A 24,872-nucleotide genomic window follows, 5' to 3' on the forward strand; every position below is an offset into this window, starting at 1 on the left:
ATCTGCGTAGTGTCCTGGGTCTTTGGCAGAGCTTGGGAGGAATCAAGAAGAGAAGAGCAGAAAGATTAAAAGTTGGGTGCACTGGATGAATGTGCAGATGTTGGGGGAGGGAGGTGATTAGCGAAATGAAATAATGGTTGTAGGACCATAATAGAGGGATAAAGATGAGTAAGCAAATATGTTCTATCATGTTAGGTGCAGAATTCCTTTTGGGAAGAGTATAGTCAAAGTTTAAGAGGATCTTGATATTTCTGAATATAGAGGAGAAGCATACAAACATGTCAGGGAAATATGACCTTCTGATTGGACACACTAAGAAAGAAAGGATTGAAGCAGGGGTGCAAGGGAATGGTGAGACAGTAAGGTAGGGAAGGTGTTTGCCTTGCACATGGCTGACCTCAGTCCCATCCCTGCCAGAGTACTGCCAGGAGTCATCCCTGAGTACTGCTAGGAGTCATCCCTGACTGCAGAACAAAGAATACTCCCTGAATACCACTGGATGTGCCTGTCAAAACAATAAAGTACAAGTTCCCAAACTTATTTGGCCTACTACCCTTTTTTCAGGAAAAAAAATATATATAGATATTATTATGGATACCTACCTTCTTTAAGCAAACATACAGAACCCCCCAAATTGCAGCCAAGGCTAATACCACACCTCTCCACCCTTCCAGTGTCCCCTGGGGAATATTTAATTAAAGAAACAGGGGCTGGAGCGATAGTACAACGGGGGGCTTTTGCCTTGCATGCGGCTGACCCCGGTTCAATCTGCGGCATCCCATATGGCCCCCCTTCAACCGCCAGAAGTAATTCCTGAGTGCAGAGCCAAGCTTGCAGAGCCAAGCCCTGAGCATTGCTTGGTATGACCCAAAAAGCAAAAATAAAAAGAAATATAAAAAATAGGGGTAATGGATACAGCTCAGGGTAAAGTGCATGTCTCTCATGTGTGAGACCCTGACTTTGAGCCCCAGAACAGAAAAAAAAAGAGAGGAAAGTGGGAGTAGGGCAAGATTTAGCAGGGGTAGGGCCAGAGGTCTTAAGATGGGAAACTGTTAGTAGCAAGCAACCTATTGCTAAATCAAAGCAAACTCTACTCATTTGTGTGTTCCCAGTAAAATGCACAAGGACACTAAAGCCTAATCACAGCTGATTTGCAATCAAATTGGTTTTGGGGGTTTTTTTGGTTTTGTTTTGTTTTTTTGCTTTTTGGGTCACACGTGGCGATGCACAGGGGTTACTTCTGGCTTTGCACTCAGGAATTACCCCTGGCTGTGCTCAGGGGACCATATGGGATGCTGGGATTTGAACCCGGGTCAGCCCCGTGCAAGGCAAACGCCCTACCCGCTGTGCTATCTCTCCAGCCCCTGGTTTTGGGTTTTTTCTTTCTTTCTTTCTTTCTTTCTTTCTTTCTTTCTTTCTTTCTTTCTTTCTTTCTTTCTTTCTTTCTTTCTTTCTTTCTTTCTTTTTTAAAAAATTGGGGTTGGGCCACACCCTATAGTACTCAAGGCTTACTCATGTCAGTGCCCAGACCAAACCAGGTGATCAGACCAGGCACAGCAATTGGTCAGGAAAGTGCCCTACCACTGTGCTATCTCTCCACCTGCAATCATGTTGACTTTATAATATGGACAGCTGTTTGAGGAGTACCAAGGACGTTTCTGTCTAATAGAATGCTTACAGTTAAGTCAGTCATTCGGGCTGAATAGATAGGGAGTAATTCCTCTCGTACGTGGTACCTGAAGATACACAACAAGGTAGCAACAAAGGGCCCAAGAAAAGACAGTGGAGAACTGATGTACATAATTGAGTTTGATGGGACTGGGGTGGGTTTAAAGTGACCGGGCGTTGGGGTTCTTAGGGGAGGGAGATGGGTACACTGGTGATGGTGTGGCATTGGAATTTTGTGCAGGGAAAAATCATCATTAACACTATTGTACATCACAGAACCTCAATCAATTTTTTAAAAGATTAAAAGAAAACTATTGAGGAGATGCAGTGAAGAATAAACTGTTTGAGTTCAATGGAAGAAGGAGGAGACGATCAGGAACCACACTCGCATTCGTACAAAAAAGTGACATCTAGGGAGGGAGGTAAACTAGATCAGATAAGGTAAAAGCTGGAGAAAGTTCTTGGCACAATGGATCAGAATCCCAATGAACCCTCTCCATTTTCACTCCACAAATCCAAACCGGTCTCATGGGTTTTTGTTTTTGATGAAGGCGTGGCTATATTTAAGTCCTAGGATGAGTACTTAAAAACAAAACAACTCACACTTGGCAAGCAAGGCGTCCGATCGAAGAATTTCCCGCTGTATATGGGTCTAATGCTATCTGGAGGCTCCACTCCTGGTTCGTTTTCGGAATTGCTTTTCTCTCTGGGCCTTTGAGCAAACTCGCTTTCATCAGCATCTATGGCCAAGCTCACTGGGGACTTCGAGTCCTTGGACTCCTCTGGTCGGGGAAGCCCAACGTCCACCTTCCCAGGAGTGGTCGCCTCGGGACCAGGCTTTATGGCCACGCCAGGGGGCTCTCCTCCCATTCCCTGCCGGGGCCTCGTAGCTAAAGCAGGCTGCTTCCCCACTGCAATCCCTAACCCTGCGGGGCCAGCATCCCCTGAATCCCTCCGGCTCCCTGGAGCCCGTGGACTTTCACCCACGGTGCCCAGGGGACCCTGCATGTTCCTCCCAGAACCCGCTGCCGGAAGACATTCATCTTCTAACTTCATTCTTCTCTGTAACATACCCAGAGAATCTGGTTTAGTTTCCCATGATGATGAACCTCTGGTCGCTTCTAAATTAACTGTCTTGGCAGAGGGCCTAGAAAAAGTCTGCCCTTTAAAACTCACATCGAGCTGCTTATTCGATGGAGATTTTGTTTCTAACGATTTCATTCTTCCCTCATATATATTACTCTCTACAGTAATCTCTCTCCAGGGGGATTTTTCTTCTAATCCCAAACTGAGTCCCGACTCCCAGGGCGATTTTACTCTTTTCCCTCTTAAGCCAGCGGTTCCTTCCAGGGTGAGTCCTGCCTTCAAGGCAGGACTCCAATCCTTGGAGACTGGCTCTCAGACATCCGCATCATTCCTCCAAAGGCTTTCATCTTCAACGGAAAAGCGGTACCTGGTTCAGGCGGAATTCCCAGTCTCGTGGGTGGTCCCAACCCTCTGGGGGACCCCCACTCCCACGAAAGAACACTTTAGCCACTCGGGACCCCTGCCCGCTGCTGCCTACCCCTAAACACAGGACGGAATTCCGAGGAAAAGGAGCTGGAATTGTTTGACTGGTTACCTGGGAAACGGGGGCGTGGCTTGAAGTTCAATTCTTACTCCGGCTGATCCCCGCCCCTCCCGCTTCTTTCCGCTTCTCCTCCCCACCCCGCATCTTTACTAGATTTGGAGAGCGGAAAAACTGGGAGTGTGATGATCCTGAATATAATCGGCAAATGTTCCCACCAACTACTCCATGGTTTTCCAAACAACTTCAGCCCCTTGGGTTGGATTCAGCTATGGGTTTCCTCCTGGACATTGGGTTATTAATTTTACTGATAAGGAAATAATACTAGTTTTTGGTTTTTCTGTGTCAACGGAAAGAACATTCTAGCAGAGACTTCTACTAGGTTCTGGCCTTTTCATGTAAAAGTATACACAGCCTGTAGATCTTTGAGTGCTGTGGAACTGCTTCATCTTATTTTTGTGGGAAGGGAGTCACACCCAGAAGTTTTAAGGGGTGACTGGGAAGTGATAAGGTACCATACGTGGTGCTGGGGACCAAATGGGTGTGCTGAATGCAAGATAAACGACTCAATCCCTGTATGATTTCTCTGACCCTGAAGAACTACTTTAAATTCTATATAATTTTTTTAATTTGGCACCTATAACTTAGATATATTATATGTGTGTGTATTATATATGAGGCAAGAGCCCAGAGCCCCACAAATAAAAGCATATTTTAAAGTGAGAGAGAAAGAAGAAAAGTGCCTGCCAAAGAGACAGGCTTGAGGGGAAGGAGGAGGAGCAGAAGGTGGCAGAAGTGAAAATGGGAACATTGGTGGTGGGAAATGTGTATTGGTGAAGGGGTGGGTATTGGACGATTGCATGACTGAAACCCAATCACGAATAACCTTGTAACTGTGTATCTCACAGTGATTCAATAAAATAAATAAGATTTTAAAAATTAATAAGGAAGTCTTTAAGAGTACAACGCAGGGACTAGAGTGACAGTTCTACAGGTAGGGCATACCTCATAACATGGTAGACCTGGGTTTGATCCCGGGCACCACCTATGGTAGCCCTAGCTCCACCAGGAGTGATCCCAGAGTGCAGATCCAGAGGTAAGCCCTGAGAACTGCCAGGTTTTTCATTTGGGAGGATGGTTTTTTATTTTGTTGCTTTTGGGTACAAATAGTGGTATTCAGGGCTTCACCCAGCTCGGTGCTTCAGGGTCGCTCTGGGAGATGCTCAGAGACCCTGCAGGATGTAGGATTAAGCCTGGGTCTCCTGTGTGCACAGCGTGTACTCAATCTCTGAGCTGTTTCTCCAATTCCAAACTTTGCTGTTAAGTATGGGGGGGGGGGAGTGTCTTTCAATTGTTTTTTTTTAATTCTTCTTGTTCCGGGGGTTAAACCTACATCTCATGCACACAAAGCAGAGGCAGAACCATTAAGCTACATTACATTCCTACTCTTTATACTATCACATCATAACAAACGTGTATTTTTGGTGAATATTTGTCATGTTTTAAACAGACAAGTGATAGAACAACTACCTTAAATTTTGAATGGAATTTTATAAAGTTCCGTGTTTTGTTTTTGGACCACACCAGGCTGGGCTTGAAGGGACTATACGGGGTTCTGGGGATCAAACCAAGATCGGGCACATGAGGGAAAGAGGCCTACCCATTATACTATCTGTCTCCATGACTGGAGCGATAGCACAGCGGGTAGGGCGTTTGCCTTGCATGCAGCTGACCCGGGTTCGATTCCTCCATCCCTCTCAGAGAACCTGGTAAGCTCCGAGATTATCCTGCCCGCATGGCAGAGCCTGGAAAGCTATCCGTGGCGTATTTGATATACCAAAAACAGTATCAAGTCTCACAATGGAGATGTTACTGGTGCCCGGTCGAGCAAATTGATGAGAATGGGATGACAGTGATACAGTCACCATAGAGCCCATTGTTTTTAAGAACTCTTTGGGGGGCCTGGGAGATCACTTAATAAGCTTGTCTGCATGTTTTACTCACCAAAGACTGATCAATCAGCAACTGATTCCTGGGAATGACCCCTGAGCATCACTGTGTGTGCTCTCCCCACTCCCATTAAAAAATAAATTCTTAGAATTCTTACATTGTACAAGTATTGGGTCACTGTCACTGTCACTGTCACTGTCATCCTGTTGCTCATCAATTTGCTCGAGCTGGCACCAGTAACGTCTCCATTGTGAGACTTGTTACTGTTTTTGGCGTGTCAAATACGCAACAAGGAGCTTGCCAGGCTCTGCTGTGTGGGCGAGATACTCTCAGTAGCTTGCCAGGCTCTCTGAGAGGGGCGGAGGAATCGAACCTGGGTCGGCCGAGTGCAAGGCAAATGCTCTACCCACTGTGCTATTGCTCTAACCCTGGAGTATTGGGTAAACAAAGAAATATATCAATCCTAGCTCCAGGAATGTGTGTGTGTGTATGTGTGTGTGTTTGTATTTTGTGTCCACATGGTGCCACATCTACGCAGTGCTGGAGGGGTAGGTTGCTCCCAGCAGTACTCAGGGGAACGTGCCATGCCAGGGATCAAACCCCGGCCTGTAGTATACGAAGCACACACCAGCTCATTAAGCTTTCTCTCCAGTCCTGGAATTTACAATTTAATGGGGATAGATAACCACCGAGTGAATCACTAATTAAGACATTTGTTTTTATAAATGCATGATAAGTATTAGTATGAAAATGATGTGCTTTGGTGTGAAGGGAAGCTACTTTAGAATTCGATTAGAAGTCCCTTAGATAATATGATGCCATGCAAAGACACCAGCTTTTAAAACAAAAGAGAGTAGGCCAAGTTTCTAGTATTTTGCCTGGCTACCATACTTACAATTCCTTGTTATTTATCTTTTGGTTTGTCTCCAGCAAATGTCAATTCAAAATAAATATTACCATTCATTACCACCTATGCAAATATTTATTCTCCAACTATATAAAAAGAAAATATTTCCTGGAACCAAAGATAGAAGATATGATTAAGACACACCATACATGGTGCTGGTGATTCATGAGTGGGTCTTTGGAGATGACAAAGTACACTAAGGACTGTGTTCACTTAATTTGGGCTTATTCATTTGTAGCATCCTTATCTAATTTTTATTGGTAAGAACCCATTTTTTATTTCTTTTTTATTTTTAAATTTATTGAATCACCGTGAGAGCAGTTACAAAGCTTTCAGGTTTAAGACTCGGTCATACAATAATGAAACACCCGTCCCCTCACCAGTGCATATTTCCCACCACCGCCAACCCCAGTATACCCCCCACCCCACACCTCCCTCTACCTGTGTGACAGATGATGTCTACATTACTCTCTACTTTGATTACATTCAATATTTTGACATCAGCCCACCATTGTTGAGATTTTTTTCCCCCAATACTTAGATCTGCTGAAAAGGTAGCATTAGACACTTTGTTTTCTACTGCTGATTATGAATAGCATATGATTTTGGAATTCTGGAATTTTAATAATTAAATCTGGAGGAATTTCTGCCAAAAGCTGCTGGGTCCCAAGATTTGTTTCTGAGTCTCTGGGATCACCACAGTTCAGCAACTCTATCAGGGGCCAGAGAGGCCTCTCGTGGGCGGTGACTCAGGGTCTCCTGGAGGTAGGGAGCAGAAAGGGCTGGCACCACCCCCACCCCATCCTGTGAGGCCCCGAGCCTCCTCACTGCGGGCCCAAACCTGTCTGTCCATTGCCCTCTGAAAGATGGTGGCCTCCGAGCTGCCAGGGAGGAAAGTCGAGAACCCATTTTTTTTAATACATTTTTTTTTTAATTTGGAGGTTGGGTACACCTGACAGTGCGGTATCTGAGTCCTGACTCTGCTCAGAAGTGAACCCGGGCAGTCTCTCGATTGTGGTACTGGGCTTTGAACTAGGGTCAGCTGCATACACAGGCATGCATATTCTTAAATTTTATTTTTATAAAGCTGTTCCCAATAATTTATTACATGTTCCCAATAATTTGTTACATTTAATATCCCAACGCTAATCCCACCACCATTACACCTACCGACCATTATATATTTTAAATGTTTCCACTCTGACCCCCAGTCCCTTCCCCCAAAGCAGGACCTAATTGTACTGCTTGTTATAAATAATCCGCTAAAAAGAATCCAAAAAATTTTCCTTAAAGGAAAGTATGTGAGGATTGTTGTAGTTCATCCTGGAGCCATTAAGCTCTTATATAAGAATGTGATGTCATGCGGCAGCAACTGTGGCTGTGTGCTCCAGGAATTCTAAAATTTTAAATAAGGTTATAAAGCTCGGGTTAATTGGATGATGACTTTGGGGACCAGAGGCACTTCTGTGGCATATTGTTCTGTGCTCTCTTCTGAGAGTTTATTTCTGAGTCTCTGGGTCATGACAGTGAATGAGATTATATGGCTCCAGAGGCAGTTCCTGGGCATAACTGCCAGGCTACTGGAAACACAGGGAGATGGGGTTAGGTCGCTCATTCCCAGCTCCATGCGAGCCTGGGGGATTTCAGTCACAAGTCCTGCATACCTGAGTTTTTCAGCAGATCTATTCATGGGTGAGGTTCATCTAAGCCTGTGGAGCTCAGCTGGGAGCATGGCAGCAATTAAGTTGGAGAGGGCATGTGTATTTATATCTGGACCAATCCTACATTTGACACTAAACTATATACAATTATAAGTCCCCTCAATTTATCCTGAGTTAGGAAAAAAATAAGATATATTGTGTGTGGCAATACTTCCTTTACTGAGGTACTTCAATATAAAATTACCATTAGATCTTAGAAATCCTAGGTACTAGAGCAGCATTCTCCCAGAAAAACTATGATCAATTTATAAAATATGTAAAATGTATTATGAAGGTGTTAGAAAAGAAAATTGGGGCTAGAGAGACAGCTTAATGGACTTCGCACACTTTTGCATATGGAAGGCCCAGGTTTGACCTTTAAACATTGTATGATTCCCCCAAGTACCACAGGAATGATTCTGACATGCTGAGCCAGGAATAGTCCTTGGGCAACAAAGGATGTGGCCCCAAATTTCTCGGGTTTCCCCCCAAAATAAGAAAACCAAGAAAAGTGACATAGGCAAGCAGCATTGGGTTGGCCTCACCATCTGAGCCACATCCCTAGTCCAACTTGAGGCTGTTTCTCTTTTTGCTGTTGTTTTGGGACCATACCAAACTGTGCTCAGTGTTGGGTCTTGTGTGGTTGGGTGGGATGGTTTGCTCCTAGTGGTGCTCAGGGAGACCACATTATGCCAGGGACTGAACTTGCAAAGATGAACTCATCCCATAGAGCTATCTTCCACACCCCAGCAGGTTTTTGGTCCACACCTGGAAGTGCTCAAGGGTTACTCCTGGCTCTGTACTCAGAATCACTCTTGGTGGTACTCAGGGGACCATATGTGATACCAAGGATCAAACCCAGGTCATTGACGTGCAAGGCGAGTGCCCTACCCACTGTACTATTGCTCCTGCCCTTAGAGGTTTTCTTAAACACTCACCTTTCTAAATATAAATAACAAATATTTGAAGGGATCTATCACATCTGTCAAAATTCCCTTGTGAAGAACTAAAAAAATATAGTCCGGGTTCTTAGGATCTTTTAATGGGAATTGAAAAAAAAAAAAGTCCAGGTATTTTCTACCTGTACAGTAAGACACACAGCAGGCCCCCATTAATATGTTTTCATTTTTTTGCAATTGCAGTAACCAGTGGTCAACTGTGACCTAAAAATGTCAACATATTTTCAGAGAGAGAAAAGTTCACACACTTATTATAGTGTATTGTTATGACTCTTCTACTTTATTAGTTATTGTTAAACACTCATTTTGTCTCAATTATTTTTTTTCATAGATATGTATGTATAGGAAAACTAGAAGAGAAATTTGCACTATCTGCAGCTTTAGGCATCCTCTAAAAGACACAGCCCTCACGAGTAAGAGGGAACTACTATGTAGAAAAACCCATACAGAACAAAACAAAAGATTCTGACAAGATAGAGAACAGACAAATGCAATGAGTCTCCTCAGATGCCATCCAAAGGAGCTGGCAACTGAGTCAAGGTGAGACTTGTAGTGATGGGTGATGACAGAACAAATCAATCAAAGATGCCAATATGAGAGTATACAAACAACATTTGGGAACAGAGGAGAGAGATATGATGTGGGTGAGCTCAAAGCAAAAACTTTGGGGAAAGGAAGAATACAGAAATAGAATGAAAGAAATATGGGTTGGGACTGAGTGACAGTAATGATGTATCATTGGGCAGTTCTAAGGAGAGTTAAGAGGCTGAACTACAGAATAGATTCAAAAGGCAAAAGTGCATGTCGATTCCAGTTTATCATAATACATAGTCTAAGCATTGGGGTTCAAACTCAAATTCATTTGGGGACTGGAAAACTCTTTTGCTTATTTTTGAACCAACCAAGCGCTGCTGGTGACTGCTCCCAGCTTGGTGCTCAGGTGACTGTTGCTAAGGACTGAAGCCTGGATTCCCTCGTGATGACCGTGGACTCCAGCCCTTAGAGCTATCTCTCCAGACCAGATTAAAGAGTTTTTTTTTCTCCATTTTTGAAAAATGGAATCACTGTAAGATACAGTTACGAAGTTGGTCATGATTGAGTTTCAGTCATACAATAGTCCAATACCCAGCCCTTTACCAGTGTACATTTTCATCCACCAACGTCTCCAGTTCCCCATCCCTCCAACAGCCTGCCTCTATGGCAGACACTTTCTTCTTTCTTTCCCCTTCCCCCCCTTTTCCTTTTCAGCATTGTGTTGGGAATACTGTTACTGAATGGGTATCAAGCATATCATTTTACCAGATTAGAGAATTCTCGATGGTAACATTACAATGGCCTGAGGAGAAGGAGGAAGGGTTAAAGATGATTCTGCAGTTTCAAGTCCAGGGGCCCGGGAGGCCATCGATAGCAGTCACCAAGCAGAAGCAGGTTTGGGAGGAAATAAATTTGGTTTTAGACATACTGTTTGCCAGGCTAAAACGGAAGTGAGTTATCCTATTTCCTGGTTCTTCCTGGGATTGTCCAAGAGGTATAACCATGACTAACACTGTATTGAAACAACCCCTCAGGGATTAAGTGCCACAGATACCATTTAGGGTATGACACATTAGCCTCTACTGGTTAGTAAATAAGGGTTGATTTGAAAGACTGGCTGTTCCAGGATTCAGATCTTCATTGCATAATGTTTTCTGGGCACCCAGAGGATAATTTTATCCCAATTTCACTTCAAAGACAATATGGATATCCTCCAAACAGAGCTATGAATGGTGAGAACTGCAACCTTAACCGGCGTCCTCGCCCCAAGGGAAACCAATCGGGCATTCTACCAAGTAACAAAAGAAATTTTATTTTGTTGTTTCAATTGCCTGCACAGACACTGCCTATTGTGCGAGGTTTAACCGATGCAGAACACCTTACAGTGGTCTGCAAAGGAAGAGGACCAATGTCGGGGGTTGTCTCTCCACAGAAATCACGGTGCAGAATCGAATCAGAACTCAATTCGGATTCCAGCTCCTCAGTGATTTCGGACCAGTTACTCAATCTCTGTGCCTTACATTCTTGACCTGCAAAACAGGCACGCCTCATTCATTCCATACCCATGACTGAAGACCGGGCGGTCAGCACCGGCGCTCATGGCTAGGACCACTTTGGGGGGGGGGGTTATATTTTAAGGTAGGGGAGGACCTCCGAGGATGCAGAAGTAAGCTTCAGACTGAAAACCTGGCAGTGAAAAAAATAAAATGCATCTTCAAATAAAAGGAATCTTCAGTGCAGAAACTCGCCAAGGGACACAATGAAAGCTATTATTATTATGTGGGAGTTTCCCTCCCCCAGAAAGTCAGGAAACCGGGCAGAGAGACCAAGGGCTGAGCAAACCCGGTGGGTCTCATCCCCGGCGCTGCCAGGAGCAACCCCAGCAGAGGCAGGAGTAGCACCCGAGCACCCCCGGTGCCACCCGCAAACAAAACAAAACAGGAACTCTCAAAAGTCAACTTCGAATTTTCTCCCGCCCCACCCCCCCAAGACAGCTTCGGGGAAGGCAGAAGACTTTGGAGAAAAATACCCTTTAACGACCCACCCACCAACAGGGGTGTATGACGGGGGGGCAGGGGGATGCTGCGAGTTGGGTAAAGTGGGAGGAGGGAACAGGAGCTACTATTCCGAGAGGGAACTACGAACGCCCACGAAGCCTGGGAGCCACAAACCCAAGTTCTTCCGGACCAGCCTGAAGGCAGGACACGCACAGCTTCCCGGGCGTCGCGGCCCGAGACCGCCGCCCAGATAACAATGGCGCCGGGGAGGGCGGGGCCGCGCGAGCCTGCGGGAAGGAGGGAGGCGCGCGGCGGCGGGATCCGAGGGGGGGAAAAAAAAAAAAAAAGGACTCGCTGGATCACGTGACGGCTCCCGCCCCGCCCCGCGAGCCAGTGCCCCCCGAGTGGGCGGGGCCGGGGAAGCGGATGGAGCTCTCGGACTGGAGACGGCCGGAAGTGACGAAGGGGCGTAGCTGGCTACGTGCAGCGACGTGGCGGCGAGGCCGGCGCCGGGCGGCGGAAGTGGCTCCCGCGCTGGGACTGGAGTGTTTGTGTTTTGGTCCGAGAAGCAGCCGGCGGCCGGCCTGGTGGGAGGAGGCACTGGAGGGGAGGCGGAAGAATTAGTCGGAACTCCAGTGCCCGCGGCGGCGGCGGCGGCGGCGGCGGCGGCGGAGGAGGAGGAGGAGGAGGAGAAAGGAAAGAGGAAGGCGGAGCGGAGAGAGGCGGAGACGGAGCCCGACGGGGGCGGCACCACGACACGAGCCCCGCACCGTCCAGTCTGAGGGGAGCGGCGCCAGGAGACGCCGCCACCATCGCCAAAGCTGCAGACACAGGCTCGGCCTCGCCCTTCGGGCCACTTTGGGACCTGCTGCCCGACAGCTTCAGCCCCGCGGCCCTGCGCGCTGCGATCTCAGGTAACGCCACGGGCGCCTGCGCCCGCCCTGCGTGTGCGCGGGACCCGCGCTGCTGCTCCGCGGTCCCCAGCCTGTCGGCGGCCCTGCCCGCCGCGGGTCCCGCTCCCCCCCGCCCCCCGCCTTCCCTCGCGCGCGCCAGTGCGCTGGACCAAAGCGCCGTGGGCTCCAGCATCTCCTCCCCGCCGGCCCGGTGACTCATCCCTCGTAGGGATTCTGCAGACCAGGATTGGGGGGACTGGCTGGGGGGGTGGGGGGAGCGACGGGTGTCACCCTCTTCCCTTCTCAAGATGGCGCCGCGAGAGCGTCCTGGAGGCCGCGGTTCCGCCTCGCCCATGTCCCGGCGGCCCGGGTGGTGGTGGGGGGGGAGCGGCCGGGCCAACGCCTGGTTCGGTTTTAGGGGAGAGGCAGGAAGATGGCCACGGTCGGGGTTCGCGGATCCGGCGGGTTCGGGGGATCCGGAGTTTGCTCCCAGTTACTCGGATGCGCCCCCGAGAAGGAACCGGGGCGGGCGGACTCGGGGTGGGGGGAGCTTACGGCAGGTGTGAAACGAGAGGCGCTCCACCTACCTCCGCCTTCCAGACACGGCTAATGGGAGGGGGAAGGCGGTCCCCCCTGCCCCCCAAATAGACTGTCTCGAGCCCTGTCTGGTCTAAGAGAGTTGGCGAACCGCGATTTTGGAGAACTCCAGATAACCGGGCCGCGGAGCACCCGGAGTAGGTAGTGATTCCCCACCCTGGAACTGATTGTTCCTGCCTGCAGCCTGCACCCGGCTCCCCACCCCCCCCTACTTTTTTTAAGCTCAAACGTCATAATTCCTCTTACTTGGGTTTTGTCAGTATTGAAGGCCAGAAACTGTAAGTCTCGGTGTAAAACGGATCAATATGAGCTCATGGGGTTGCTGTAAAGCAGCATTCTTGGGAGTGTGTCTCGGCGGCACAAAATAGCCGCCCTGTCCATGCTTGCTGCTGCCCCTGATAATGGTTCTGATCGAAGAGCACCCAGACGTCTTCAACTGTAGGACGCCAGTTATTTTGAAAGGACTAACATGCGTTTTATGGAGAACGTTGCTGCCAGACAAGTTTCAGTAAATAGGGACTGAGTGACTAGAATGTACGTAATTCTTTGGCTTTGTTGTGCTGAATGTTTATAATTGTTACTTCCTCTTTCAAGAGTCTTTGGAGGGTGACCATAACCCAATACCTTTAAACCTTAAAAGGCAAAGCTAACTGCAAATCTTGCTGATTTGGGGGGTGGGGGGTGGGGTGGGATCTGAAGTTTTCCCTGCAGTCTTTGAAGTTCCATAGAAATTTAGAGCATATTCTTACTTAGTTTGCTAATTTGTCAGTTTTGTAGATCATCTGGCAATTGGGAGGTGTTTTGGTTATTATGTACACCTGAAAGGGTGTTGGTGTGTTTTCAGTCTGTGTGCATTTACATTCTATCTGATGTTGGGTCATTGACTCACGGAAGGGCCAGCTAATTGCCAGTGTAGGTCAGTCTCTGCTATGTGTTTGCCACTGTGTTAGGGGTTATAGATATCTTACAGCAGCAACGTGTCAGGTATTTCCAAAACAGTTGAAAATGAAAGGACTTACAGCATGGAGATTGATAGCGGGTGGGTAAAATTTCCCAAAACTGGTGTGTTAGTGGTGGTTGGGAAATTGGAGCTTTTTAAATTTCAAGACATATTTTTTTTACATAGGGAAGTAGGGAGAATAGCATAGTGAACCCCCATCACTTAGCCTCAGTTGTCTTAAATCCAATCTTCTAGGTTTATATCCTCGTTGTTGAGAAACAACTCATACCGCTTCGTCTATAAAATATTTGAGCGTGTATAACCAAGGTTAAGTAGGAACTGTTCAAAAGTGACTTAAATAAGGCCCTGCTAATTTTATGATCTCGAGTGTAAGATCTTAAAGATTTGTTTAAATCCGTTGTGAAGAAGTGTTCTTAAAAACTTACTGGGAAGACAAATTTCTTAAATGAAGATGAAAATGTAGTAGGGATTATGGAGAGGGAATCTCCATAATTTAATATAATAGTATTAAATGGTCAGATTTGAAGTAAAATGGAAGAAGAAAGTCTGAGTAGATGTGTAAAGTTGTTACCGTTTTTTTTGTTTTTGTGGCATTGGGGATCAAACCTTCTGTCTTAGGTGTACAAGACAAACGGTCCACTGCTGAGCTACATCCCTGGTCCCAGGAAGAATAGTTCTTTAAATGGTGGCTAATTCCTGAGATTGTAAACTGAGATTAAATAAGAAAAGACATTGTCCCTCGGGCTGTTTTTTTTCCCATATGTGTTAAATTAAAAATGACATTTGTTGGCCTCAGGATTATAGAGTAATATAAGAAGAGATCTTAACAACCTCACCTTGTAGAGAAGTACAGTTAACATTTTTCAGTGTGATGTGCTTGACCACAGAAGAAAACAGTTTTAAACAATCCTGGGAGCTTCAAAATGTGTTGCTGCCTATTCATTGCAGCATTCATTACAATAACGAGGATATGAAAGCAATACAGATACCCAACAACAGGTGAATAAAGAAGTTGTGGCATATATACACCATGAAATACTATGGAGTCAAATGAAAAGATGAAATCTTGCTGTTAACTGTAATTTAGATAGACTTTAGAATATCATACTAAGTGAAATAAGTGAGATGAAAAAGGACAAATACAAGTTGATCTCATTCATCTGTGGCATATATAGAAATAAAACAAGGGAATAGATAGTAACTAATAATGATAAATTGGCTCTGAATTGCAAAACAGATTACCAAGCAGAAGGAATGCAGTTGGCATTGAACTTAAAAATTTAATAAAGATGTTAACTTGAAGTAAAGAACATAAAAACATTAAGGAAGATACTGGGCAGTTTGGTAGTGGTGGGTGCCATTTTACACCAAGGCCATAAACATTAATACTGGTGCTTTATGTTATATACAGCAATAATTTTTTAAAATTTGCTACTACAAGTTAACATTAAGGGAAAATAGATGTACTGTATCTCAGAGACCTTCAACAATCCAGCATTTTTTGAGTTTTTATTATGTTCTAGGATCTGTTCTAAAAGCTTTCTTCACCTGTTTTAACGAAGTTGTCTGGCTGAAGAGCTTAAAACTCTTGTTTGTTTTTAATTCCAGAGCCTGAAATCTTGAGTCACCCCTCAGGTTGCCTGGGCTTTAAATACAGCTCTTGTCACAGTAACTATGTGACCTCAATCAAGTTACTTAACCTATCTGAGCCTCTTTGCTCATTTTGAAGGACAGTGATAGTCTTAGTTTTATAGAATTATTGAGTGACTGTTACGTATTGCCAGTTCCTGGCATAAATTAAATATGTAATAAAGATGAACTTAAAAAATAAAAGGCTCTGATACAGCATGAGTTTTAGCTCCTTTCTTTCTTTTACATTATTTAAGGTAGTGAATTAGGGCGGAAGACAGTGGCTTGGGCTCTTGTCTTGCATGTGGCTGCCTCAGGTTTAATCCCCAGCACCTCGTGATTTTCAGGGTGATCCCTGAGTACAAAACCAGGAGTAAGCTCAGGAGTCACTACCAAGTGTGACCCTAAGGCCAAAAAAATTAAAAGGTGGTAAACTAAATGCCATACACTATTAAGTTGATCTCGCAGTTATCTTGCAGAATTATGATAGATTTACTAGAGTTTTTATTTTTGTTTTACTGATTTGTGAAATTTCTGTGTTTCTTTACAGGTTGGTTTAACTCTGGAAAGAAAAAATCGACACCTTGCATCCTGGAAATTCATTTAAGAGACTGCAATTAGGGACTTATTTCACATTTGGACATGGCTAATCGAGGAGCAACAAGACCCAATGGGCCAAATACTGGAAATAAAATATGCCAGTTTAAACTAGTACTTCTTGGAGAATCTGCTGTTGGCAAATCAAGCCTAGTGCTTCGTTTTGTGAAAGGCCAGTTTCATGAATTTCAAGAGAGTACCATTGGGGGTGAGAATTTCTTTTTTCCCTAATTCTTTTAGTTGAATCATACATAGGCAAAAGTGATTTTGCAGTTTGTGTGGTAATAAATTGTTCACTGAAGAGACCAACTGTTCAACAGGCACATACTTTTAATTAACTTGATGTTAAACTTTCTCCATTTTGATGATTGTCCTTTAAAGATGATTATATAGAAGCTAGAATGTAGATCCCAAATAAGAGCAGAATTAAGTAATAATCTTTGACATCTTGATAACATCAAAAATTTATTTAAATTATGCACGTTTGTATAAATATATTGGCTTCAGAATAGTTAAAATAGTAAGAGAATTTACCTTAGGGACCAGAGAGAGAGCTCAACTGGTTGAGTACATGTTTTGCATGAAGGAGAACCAGGTTGATCCCCAGGACTGCCGGGATTGACACCTGAGCACAGAGCGGGGAGTATTCCCCCTAAATTAAAAATAATTGGGTGAAGAGGTAGATTCGGTCTTGCTTGTGGTAGTTGTGTAAGGGCAAGATAGATGTCTGAAAAGGAGACAATAGTGTGGGGTTGTGGATAGAAATCATAACTAGAGATAGCATTGGGGCAAAGTAGTAGTCTTCTGGAGAACTTTGGTTTCAGCTGTTCAGTGAAGCTTTTAAATTAGATGTTAGGAACTATAGCTTTAAGATTCAAAATATTTTCCAAGGGATATGTAGTTCAACTGTGCTTTATTTGTTCAGATTTCAGATACATATGAATATATTTAACATTTCCGTGCTCAAACTAGAGTATACATGTAGCACCTTAAAATCCATCTTGGGGCTGGAGCAGCAGCACAGCGGGTAGGGCATTTGCATTGTACACGGCCAACCTGGGTTCGATTCCCAGCATCCCATATGGTCCCCTGAGCACCACCAGGAATAATTCCTGAGTGTACAGCCAGGAGTAACCCCTGTGTATTGCCAGGTATGACCCAAAAAGCAAAAAAAATCCATCTTTCAAAAGTATAACTTTGCAGTTAGTGTATGTTTTCAGGAAATTATACTTGGGAATTTTGTTACCTCAGACCCTTCTATGAAGCTGAAGTATGGAACTGTACTACTCCCAGTTTTTCCCTACATAGAGGCAATATATTAGATCTATGGTTTTTCACCCTAGTCACCTTAGCATATGATAGTAGTTGTCAGTCTACGTTCGTATATCATTATACAGTGTTAGTGTTTTATCTTTTATCATTAGTGAACTTCAAAGTAGTAGTATGAAACTTTTGAGTTAGAAACCTTTATACTTTAATGAGTAATGTACTGTACATCCTTTGTGGTTTCTTTGTTAATGTGTGTGTGGTTAGTAATGAAATAATATCTTCAAACTTGAACCTGTAGAAAGCAAATTGGGCAAATGCTAACTGGCCCAAGTTGGCAAGAAGTATTTTTAAAACTACTAGGTTATGTTAGTCACCTTAAACTCCAATAGAAAGTTATTGTTTGTCAAAATTTTTCTTTTTCCTTGTTTTTGGGTCACACCTGGCAGTACTCAGGGTTTACTCCTGATTTTGCACTCAGGGATCACTCCTATGGGTTTGGGGAGACAGTATGAGGTGCCAGGAATCAAACCCGAGTTTTCTGGTTGGGAATCTTTCTAAAAAAAATTTATTTATTATTATTTTTTAGGCTGGGAATCTTTCCAGCAACCTAAGCCTAGAATTTTTGTTTTGGTTATTCTGTTTCTCTCCTAAGGGAAATTTTTCCTAGTGACATCTCAATAACTTTTAAAAGAAAAATTGAACTGTGTATATGTGTAGGGTAAGTGTACATAAAATCATACACATTACCAGTAAATACAAATTAACAAGCGGTTATATTGTCCAGAGGTCATGAATGAATTTTCAAAAGATTTTAATTTCTCTGTAAAATTTAGTTATTTTCAACTTGTACAGATAAAGGCTGTCTTTTTAACTTAAGGAATTTGTGTCTAAATTGCTTTGTTGAGGGTTATTGGATTATTCATTATGTTGAGTACATATTAATATCTGCAGATGGTGTGTCAGTGTATTATGATTACAGTTGTGAGCATTGTAAAAAAGGTGTAACATAAAATGTTGTCGTTGTAAAATGAACAACACGGGCCAAAGAAGTTGCTCAAAGGGCAGGAGGCGTCTTTTGCTAGAGTCACGGATTCAATCCTTGGCATGCACAGCACGGCCCCTTGAACATCCAGGCAGGAGTAGCCCCTAAATCTTGTGAGCATGGCCCCCCCAAAAAAAAAAGTAAAGTGAACAAATACTTGCTACATGTTTCTTAGGAGCCCTGTTCTTGTAGTTAGGAAGAACTGCAAACTCTTGATATTGTATATTCTAAGCATTCTAGAATCTCAAAGTTTGAGAGAGAGTTCAGTGGGTAAGATAGGAGGCCAACCTGGGTTTGATAACCAGCAGCCCATATGGTCCCCAAGCCCACCCGGAGTTAGTGTAGAACCAGGAGTAAACCTGAGTACTTCTGAGTGTGGCTCAAAAACAGACCCCCCCAAAAAAAAGAAAAAGATGTATATGAAATGCTTTGTGATTGTAAGTTTTGTGTTTTTTCCTAAATATGATATCTTGGAAAGCGTCTTACCTATTGTACTCTCTTTCCAGCCCATTTCTGTCATACTGTTTATCATTTAATCTTTTTAAAGAATAAAAGTATTAAAATTAACTTACTTGGGGCTGGAGCGATAGCACAGTGGGTAGGGCGTTTGCCTTGCACATGGCCGATTCAGGTTCAATTCCCAGCATCCCATATGGTCCCCTGAGCACGCCAGGAGTAATTCCTGAGTGCAGAGCCAGGAGTAACCCCTGTGCATGGCCAGGTGTGACCCAAAAAGTAAAAAAATAAATAAAAATAAAAAATAAAATTAACTTACTGATTTACAATATTATGAAACTTCTGGGGCTTCACATAATCTTTCTATGTGTGATTGTTACCACTCCTAAAATCAACATTCTTTTAATTAATATATATATGTATTTAAATAATTTATATGTATTTATTTTTAATTCATGTTACTTGGTGCCTGGCACATGACTGATCTGGTTCAATCCCTTACACATATGGTTCCCCACCACCACTAGGAGTGATTCCTTAGTGCAGAGCGAGTAGTAAACCCTAAATACTGCTGTGTATGGCCCATAAAATAAAAATAAAGAAGTTTGCGGGTGGAGGATATTAGTAGCGTTTTTGTTTTGTGCTACACCTGCATGTTTCTCCTGGCACTACGCTCAAAGGACCATGTGGCGCCGAGGATCAGACTCCAGTCTCCTGCGCTCAGCCTGTTGAGCCAGCTCTCTGGCTTTGGTTGGGGGCTCGGGGAGGCAGGCATGGGAGCAGCCGAGCCTCACTAGCTGTGCTCAGGCTTACCCCTGGCTCTGTTAGGGATCACTCCTCGGCATTGCTTCCAGGAGCATATAAGGTGAGGGGATTGAACCACGAGTGGCCTCTTTCAAGGCAGGTGCCTTAACACCTTGACTAGCTCTCTGGCCCTGCTGATCTGTTTTTTTAACTAAACAGATTCCTAATTGTTCAGTACCAGAAATCAAAGATGAATTCATGGTTTGTTATGGGAAACAGCATTAAATAAACATTATATTCTCTGGTACTGTATAACACAGTGATAGTTACATATTGCTGCTTCTTTATTTTTGGCTTTGGGACCTTACCTGGCTGTGTTCAGGGGATACTGCCAACTGTGGGCTCAAAGGTCATTCTTGAGTATTGGTCACTCCAATACTGAGAGGTATTACAGGGATCATATGTGGCATTAGAGATCCAATTGGGGGTTGGCTGGCCCCATGCAAGGCAAGTGCCTTTTAACTCCCTGTCATGTCTCTCCAAACCATATACTCTTTAAATTAAGTTTAAATCCCCAACTAATCTTTATTTCAGTTGCTTCATCTACTATATACATATATATTGTGTACATATATAATATTAGTGGTTATATATTATGTGTTCGCAGTTATATATTATAAAAGTAATACCTTTCATACTATAGAAATCTAAGTTTAACGTGTATAAACTTTGTAACATCTGTTGAGAGTATTTGGTTCAATTTTGCTACTTTTTCTTTTGCATAGTTAAGGTTCTTGGAGTTGACCATTTCATAGCCCTATAATAGAGGGCACAAAAGATACTTGGTTTTAATTTATTTGAGGGGTATGGTAGGGTTATAAAATATAACTCGGGGGAAAAATTATTCTTCCTTTCTTTGAGGTGGTGTTTTGGTTGGTTAGCTTGGCAGTGCTCAGGGCTCGCCTCTGGCTCTTATGTTCAGGGATCATTGTTGATGGTGCTTGGGGTAACATCCTCAATGACAGGTTGGCTGCATGCTGTACTTAATGTCTCTGATCCCCTCTCTGAGTTTTTATCTTAGTAACTTGGTTACTTATATGTCATCTTGCTTGTACTGCGTATTGAGTTCATTTACATAGGACTGCTTCATTTAAACTCTGGTGCTTCACAGGTATTGCTAAATAGAATATTTTAAGTAAATGTTGAACAGCCCTCACCCTTTATCCAAGTTGATATGGCTAGGAAAGGGGTAAATATAGAATGAAGAACCAGTCATTCGAGGTTTTCAGCTATTTTGGTCTGGGGGCGATAGCCAGTAGTACTCAGAGGTTGTTTTGGTATTTGGGCGTCACTCCTGGTGATGCTTGGGGGTCATTCGTGGTGGTGCTTGGGGAGCCCTTGCTTCAGTCCAGGGATTGAACATGAACCTCCTGCATGCAGATTATGTGTACCAGGCCTTTGAGCTATTCTTAGCTCTCAGTCATGGTTTAGCCTATTTCCACAACTGAAGATAGCAGATATTCCTTGGATTCAAAAATAGGATAATCTGAAGATAGGGGATTCTGGTCATTATGTAATCACCAGAAACTTGAAACATTCATCAGTCAAAAAATAGATAGTACACTTATGTGTGCTTAAAAACTAGAGCTAGGTGTTCCACTTAGTGATAATCTTGTTTCTTGAGATGTAACCATGTAGTTTAGACACATAAGAGACTTTACTATTTGAAGACTTGAACTCATTGCTGACTTTCATCTGTTGCATTCATGAATAATTTCATTTTTAGGCTTCTAGAAGGTAAAAGAATAATATTAAGATAGCTAAGATTTTTTAATGGTTGCTATTATGTGGTGCATGTGGAACTTACTGTTTTCACAATTCTCATCTGGACATTACTGTGATTATATAAAGAAATACTAAATCTTATGTAAACTGAGGTGGGAAAGTAATCTACTTGAGGTTTTGCAGCCAAATGATAGCTGACATTACAGACAGCTTGTTCTTTAATGTCTCTGTGTTCTGGAATGTATGTTTTCCTAAATTGACAAACTATCAGACCAGAAAATGTTCAAAGTAAAGTTAGGATATGTATTGCTAAACATTCGGTTATATCACTTTACAAACAAAATAATGTGAAAGTATTTTGAAATTTTAATCATCGTGTTCCAAAATCACCATATTTTTATGCCATGTATGAGATTTATTTTATTAATTTGTTCTTAGATGTCAAAATTTTTAGTTTAAAGGGTTATGTTGAAAAGCCAAGTCTCCTTTTAGTTTTGGGACCTCATCCAGAAGTGCACAGGGACTACTCCCACTCTGTGCTATGGGGTGGTGTTATTCCCTGCTGTACTAAGAGGACGAAAAGTCTTTGGGGTCAGGTTGTGCCTTAGAGTATACGTGTTACCATGTGTGAAACTCTGGATTGGAACCCTTGTACTACCAAAAGATTGGTAGATCGATTTCATTTATTTGCTGCCGAAGGTTGAACCCAGAGCTTCATACTTGCAGAGTATGGGCTCCATCTCTGAACTGTGTCCTACCTAGTCACTCCTTATTTTGCGGAATTGGTGTAATGTTGGGCTACACTCAGCAGTGTTCAAGGGATATTCCAGCTTTGTTCTTGGGAGTGCTGCTTCTGATACTGTGTGGTGCTACTGACTAAACCTAGGCTTCTTGGGTTTGTGCTCCACTCCTTTGAACTATTTCCCCAAAGTGTCCTTCCCCCCCACAGCCCCCAAAATAGTACTTTGCTGTATATCCTTGCAGGAAGTAATAAACTTTTCTACACTGAAATCTGTATATTCTCCTTTTATACAATTTAAAGTACCAGAACAACTATAACTATACTTAGAGATGGTCCCAAACACTAGTGATTCAAATAATCATTTAAATATTTTTTTAAATCATTCTATTCTTTTTTTTTTTTTTTTTTTTTTTTTTTTTTTTTTGCTTTTTGGGTCACTCCTGGCTCTGCACTCAGGAATGACTCCTGGCGGTGCTCAGGAGACCATATGGGATGCTGAGAATCGAACCTGGATCGGCCGCGTGCAAGGCAAACGCCCTGCACACTGTGCTATTGCCCCAGCCCCGAAATCATTTTATTCTTAAGGTTCAGAGTGTTGAGTGGGCTTAGTTGGTAGTTCTCTTTCACTGTGTTGGGGCTAGAATTTGTCTTGCATTGCTCCTGGCTACTGTTTGGGGACATCAGCTGACACTGTCAAACACCTATTGTAGCTAGCTTCACACCCTGGCTTGGATTTCTTAACAGTAAGGTCTGGGTTAAGAGCTGAGTGTCTCAAAAGCATAAATTGGACTACGTTTCATGATTCAGTAATGGAGTTAATTTATCAGTTGTACTCTAATAAGAAACTCACACAGATTAGGGAGAGGAATGTCAGTGTCATCTTGTAAGAAGAATGGAGGGTGGGAAATCTTGTTGACATTTTGAAGGGTACTTCTTTTTTTTTTTTAAAGAAATATTTTATTGAACCACCGTGAAAACAAGAAAAAAAATACAAAGCTTTCAGGTTTAAGTCACAGTCAAATACTGATTAAACCACCATCTGAAGGGTACTTCTGCCAAAGCTCTGACCGCATCATTTTATAAGATATATCTGCATTTTTGGGGACTATAACTTTTCTGTTGTATGTACAGTATTCGTATGTGCTTATTGAGTTCTCCAGTTTGGGATTTGCTTGTTTTGTATTTGTGACTGTTAACAGTGCCTACAAAAAATGCAAAACATAATTCTCATAAGTCCTAGTATGCTTTATGTATAAGTTTCAAGAAGTTATATGCTATTCTGGTTATATATATTGTAATTTTGATGAAATTTTCCAAATTGCCCTCCAACTAACAATGTACAAAATGCTTTTTTCCCCCTACTTGTATAACAGTATTATCATAGTTACTGGTTTCTGTCATTTAAAATTTTCCTTTGTCATTTTATATACACTATACATTTTTGTGTTCATTTTTCCTATGTAGATGAGGAAAAGTTTTTTTAATTGTTTTTTTTTTCTTTTTTGGCTTTTTTGGTCACACCCGGCGATGCACAGGGGTTACTCCTGGCTCATGCAGTCAGGAATTAACTCCGGGCGGTGCTCAGGGGACCATATGGGATGCTGGAAATCGAACCCACTGTGATATCGCTCCAGCCCAAGTTTTTTAATGTTTTAGGTACCCATCATAATAATCATCCTATTGTATTTCATTACATGGATAAATGGTATAGTTTTTAATGTTTTTGTGTTCATACTTTAGTAACTTAAAATTTTACATTATTTTTAAACTGCACAGTTCCTGTTGGATGGTTAATGTTTGCGGTTTTTTGGATTGCTCTTTGTGCTTGTCATCTAATATTGCATTTTCTTGTGTCCCTCTCTTCCGCTAGACTTATTTTTGTAATACCAATTTCTCAATGATACTAAATCAAAAGAATTTCTCTTCTTTTGATTAGAAAAAATTATAATCAGTGTGTCACTTATTTTCTTCCTGTAGAGATTCTAATCCTAATTATTTTGCTTGATGTAAATAATTATGTTCAGGGATTACAGATTTCCTCACTCTGGATATTAGTGTTTCTCTTCTTGTCCCTTCCATAACTTGCCCATTTCTTTCCTGTTACAAAATTCTCAGGTACTTGAGTATTTAAATTTATTTAATGGGTAAGGCTTATGACCAGCCATTAAAGACTCATTCTCATGGCCCATAAAGTTTTAAAGGTTGGGAGATTCCCTTACATTCTGGAAAACATTAAATGCAAGATTCTTGAACCTAAAGAAGAAAGTCATCTAAAGAGAGGGGAGAGGAAACTTGCTCAGCAGAATGTCCTGATGGGCACTATCCTTTCACATTATCGCTGGTTTCTGGTTTGGGGGCCACACTTTGCTCAGGACTGACTCTTGGCTCTGCGGTCAGGGATTACTCCTGGCAGGGTTTGTGGGAGTGACCATAGAGATGCCTGGGAGCAGGCCCAGGTTGGCTGCGTGCAGGACAAGCACTCTACCCTGTGTACTATCTCTCCCTCCCAGACCACTGATTTTTTTATAGTTTGAATTGATGTGGTTAGGCATAGGCTTTCCAGGATTTCTCCTCCTTGATGTCCTTTAAGCTTTTTGGATCTGTAGTTCAATGTCTGATGTTAATATGGGGCGAAATTCTTAAGTCATTACTTTTTCGCATTATTTCTTCTTTTCTTTTTTGGGTGTTACTGTTTATTGATGTTATACCCATTATAGTTACTCCATAGTTGATTTTTTTTTTTTTTTAATTCCTGGGAGGCTGGAGCAATAGCACAGTGGGTAGAGCGTTGGCCTTGAATGCAGCCGAACCAGGTTCAATTCTTCTGCTCCTCTCGGAGAGCCTGGCAAGCTACCGGTGGCGTATTCAATATGCC

At 43.0% G+C, this 24,872-nt stretch overlaps 2 protein-coding genes across 2 annotated transcripts in view; one reads left to right on the forward strand and one right to left on the reverse strand.

The window, feature by feature from the left end:
• Positions 1 to 2,889, reverse strand: part of EFHB (EF-hand domain family member B) — a 49,516-nt gene extending 46,627 nt beyond the window's left edge. The window contains exon 1 of the mRNA XM_004603942.2: positions 2,272 to 2,889. Coding sequence (XP_004603999.2) covers positions 2,272 to 2,889 — 618 coding nt within the window. The remainder of the gene's footprint in view (positions 1 to 2,271) is intronic.
• Positions 2,890 to 12,058: 9,169 nt separating this feature from the next.
• Positions 12,059 to 24,872, forward strand: part of RAB5A (RAB5A, member RAS oncogene family) — a 33,277-nt gene continuing 20,463 nt past the window's right edge. Inside the window, exons 1-2 of the mRNA XM_004603821.2 lie at positions 12,059 to 12,196; positions 15,913 to 16,167. Of these exons, the coding sequence (XP_004603878.1) occupies positions 16,005 to 16,167 (163 nt within the window). The 5' untranslated portion in view covers positions 12,059 to 12,196; positions 15,913 to 16,004. The remainder of the gene's footprint in view (positions 12,197 to 15,912; positions 16,168 to 24,872) is intronic.

This window comes from Sorex araneus, chromosome 4 (assembly GCF_027595985.1).
Source record: "Sorex araneus isolate mSorAra2 chromosome 4, mSorAra2.pri, whole genome shotgun sequence".
NCBI lineage: Eukaryota > Metazoa > Chordata > Mammalia > Eulipotyphla > Soricidae > Sorex > Sorex araneus.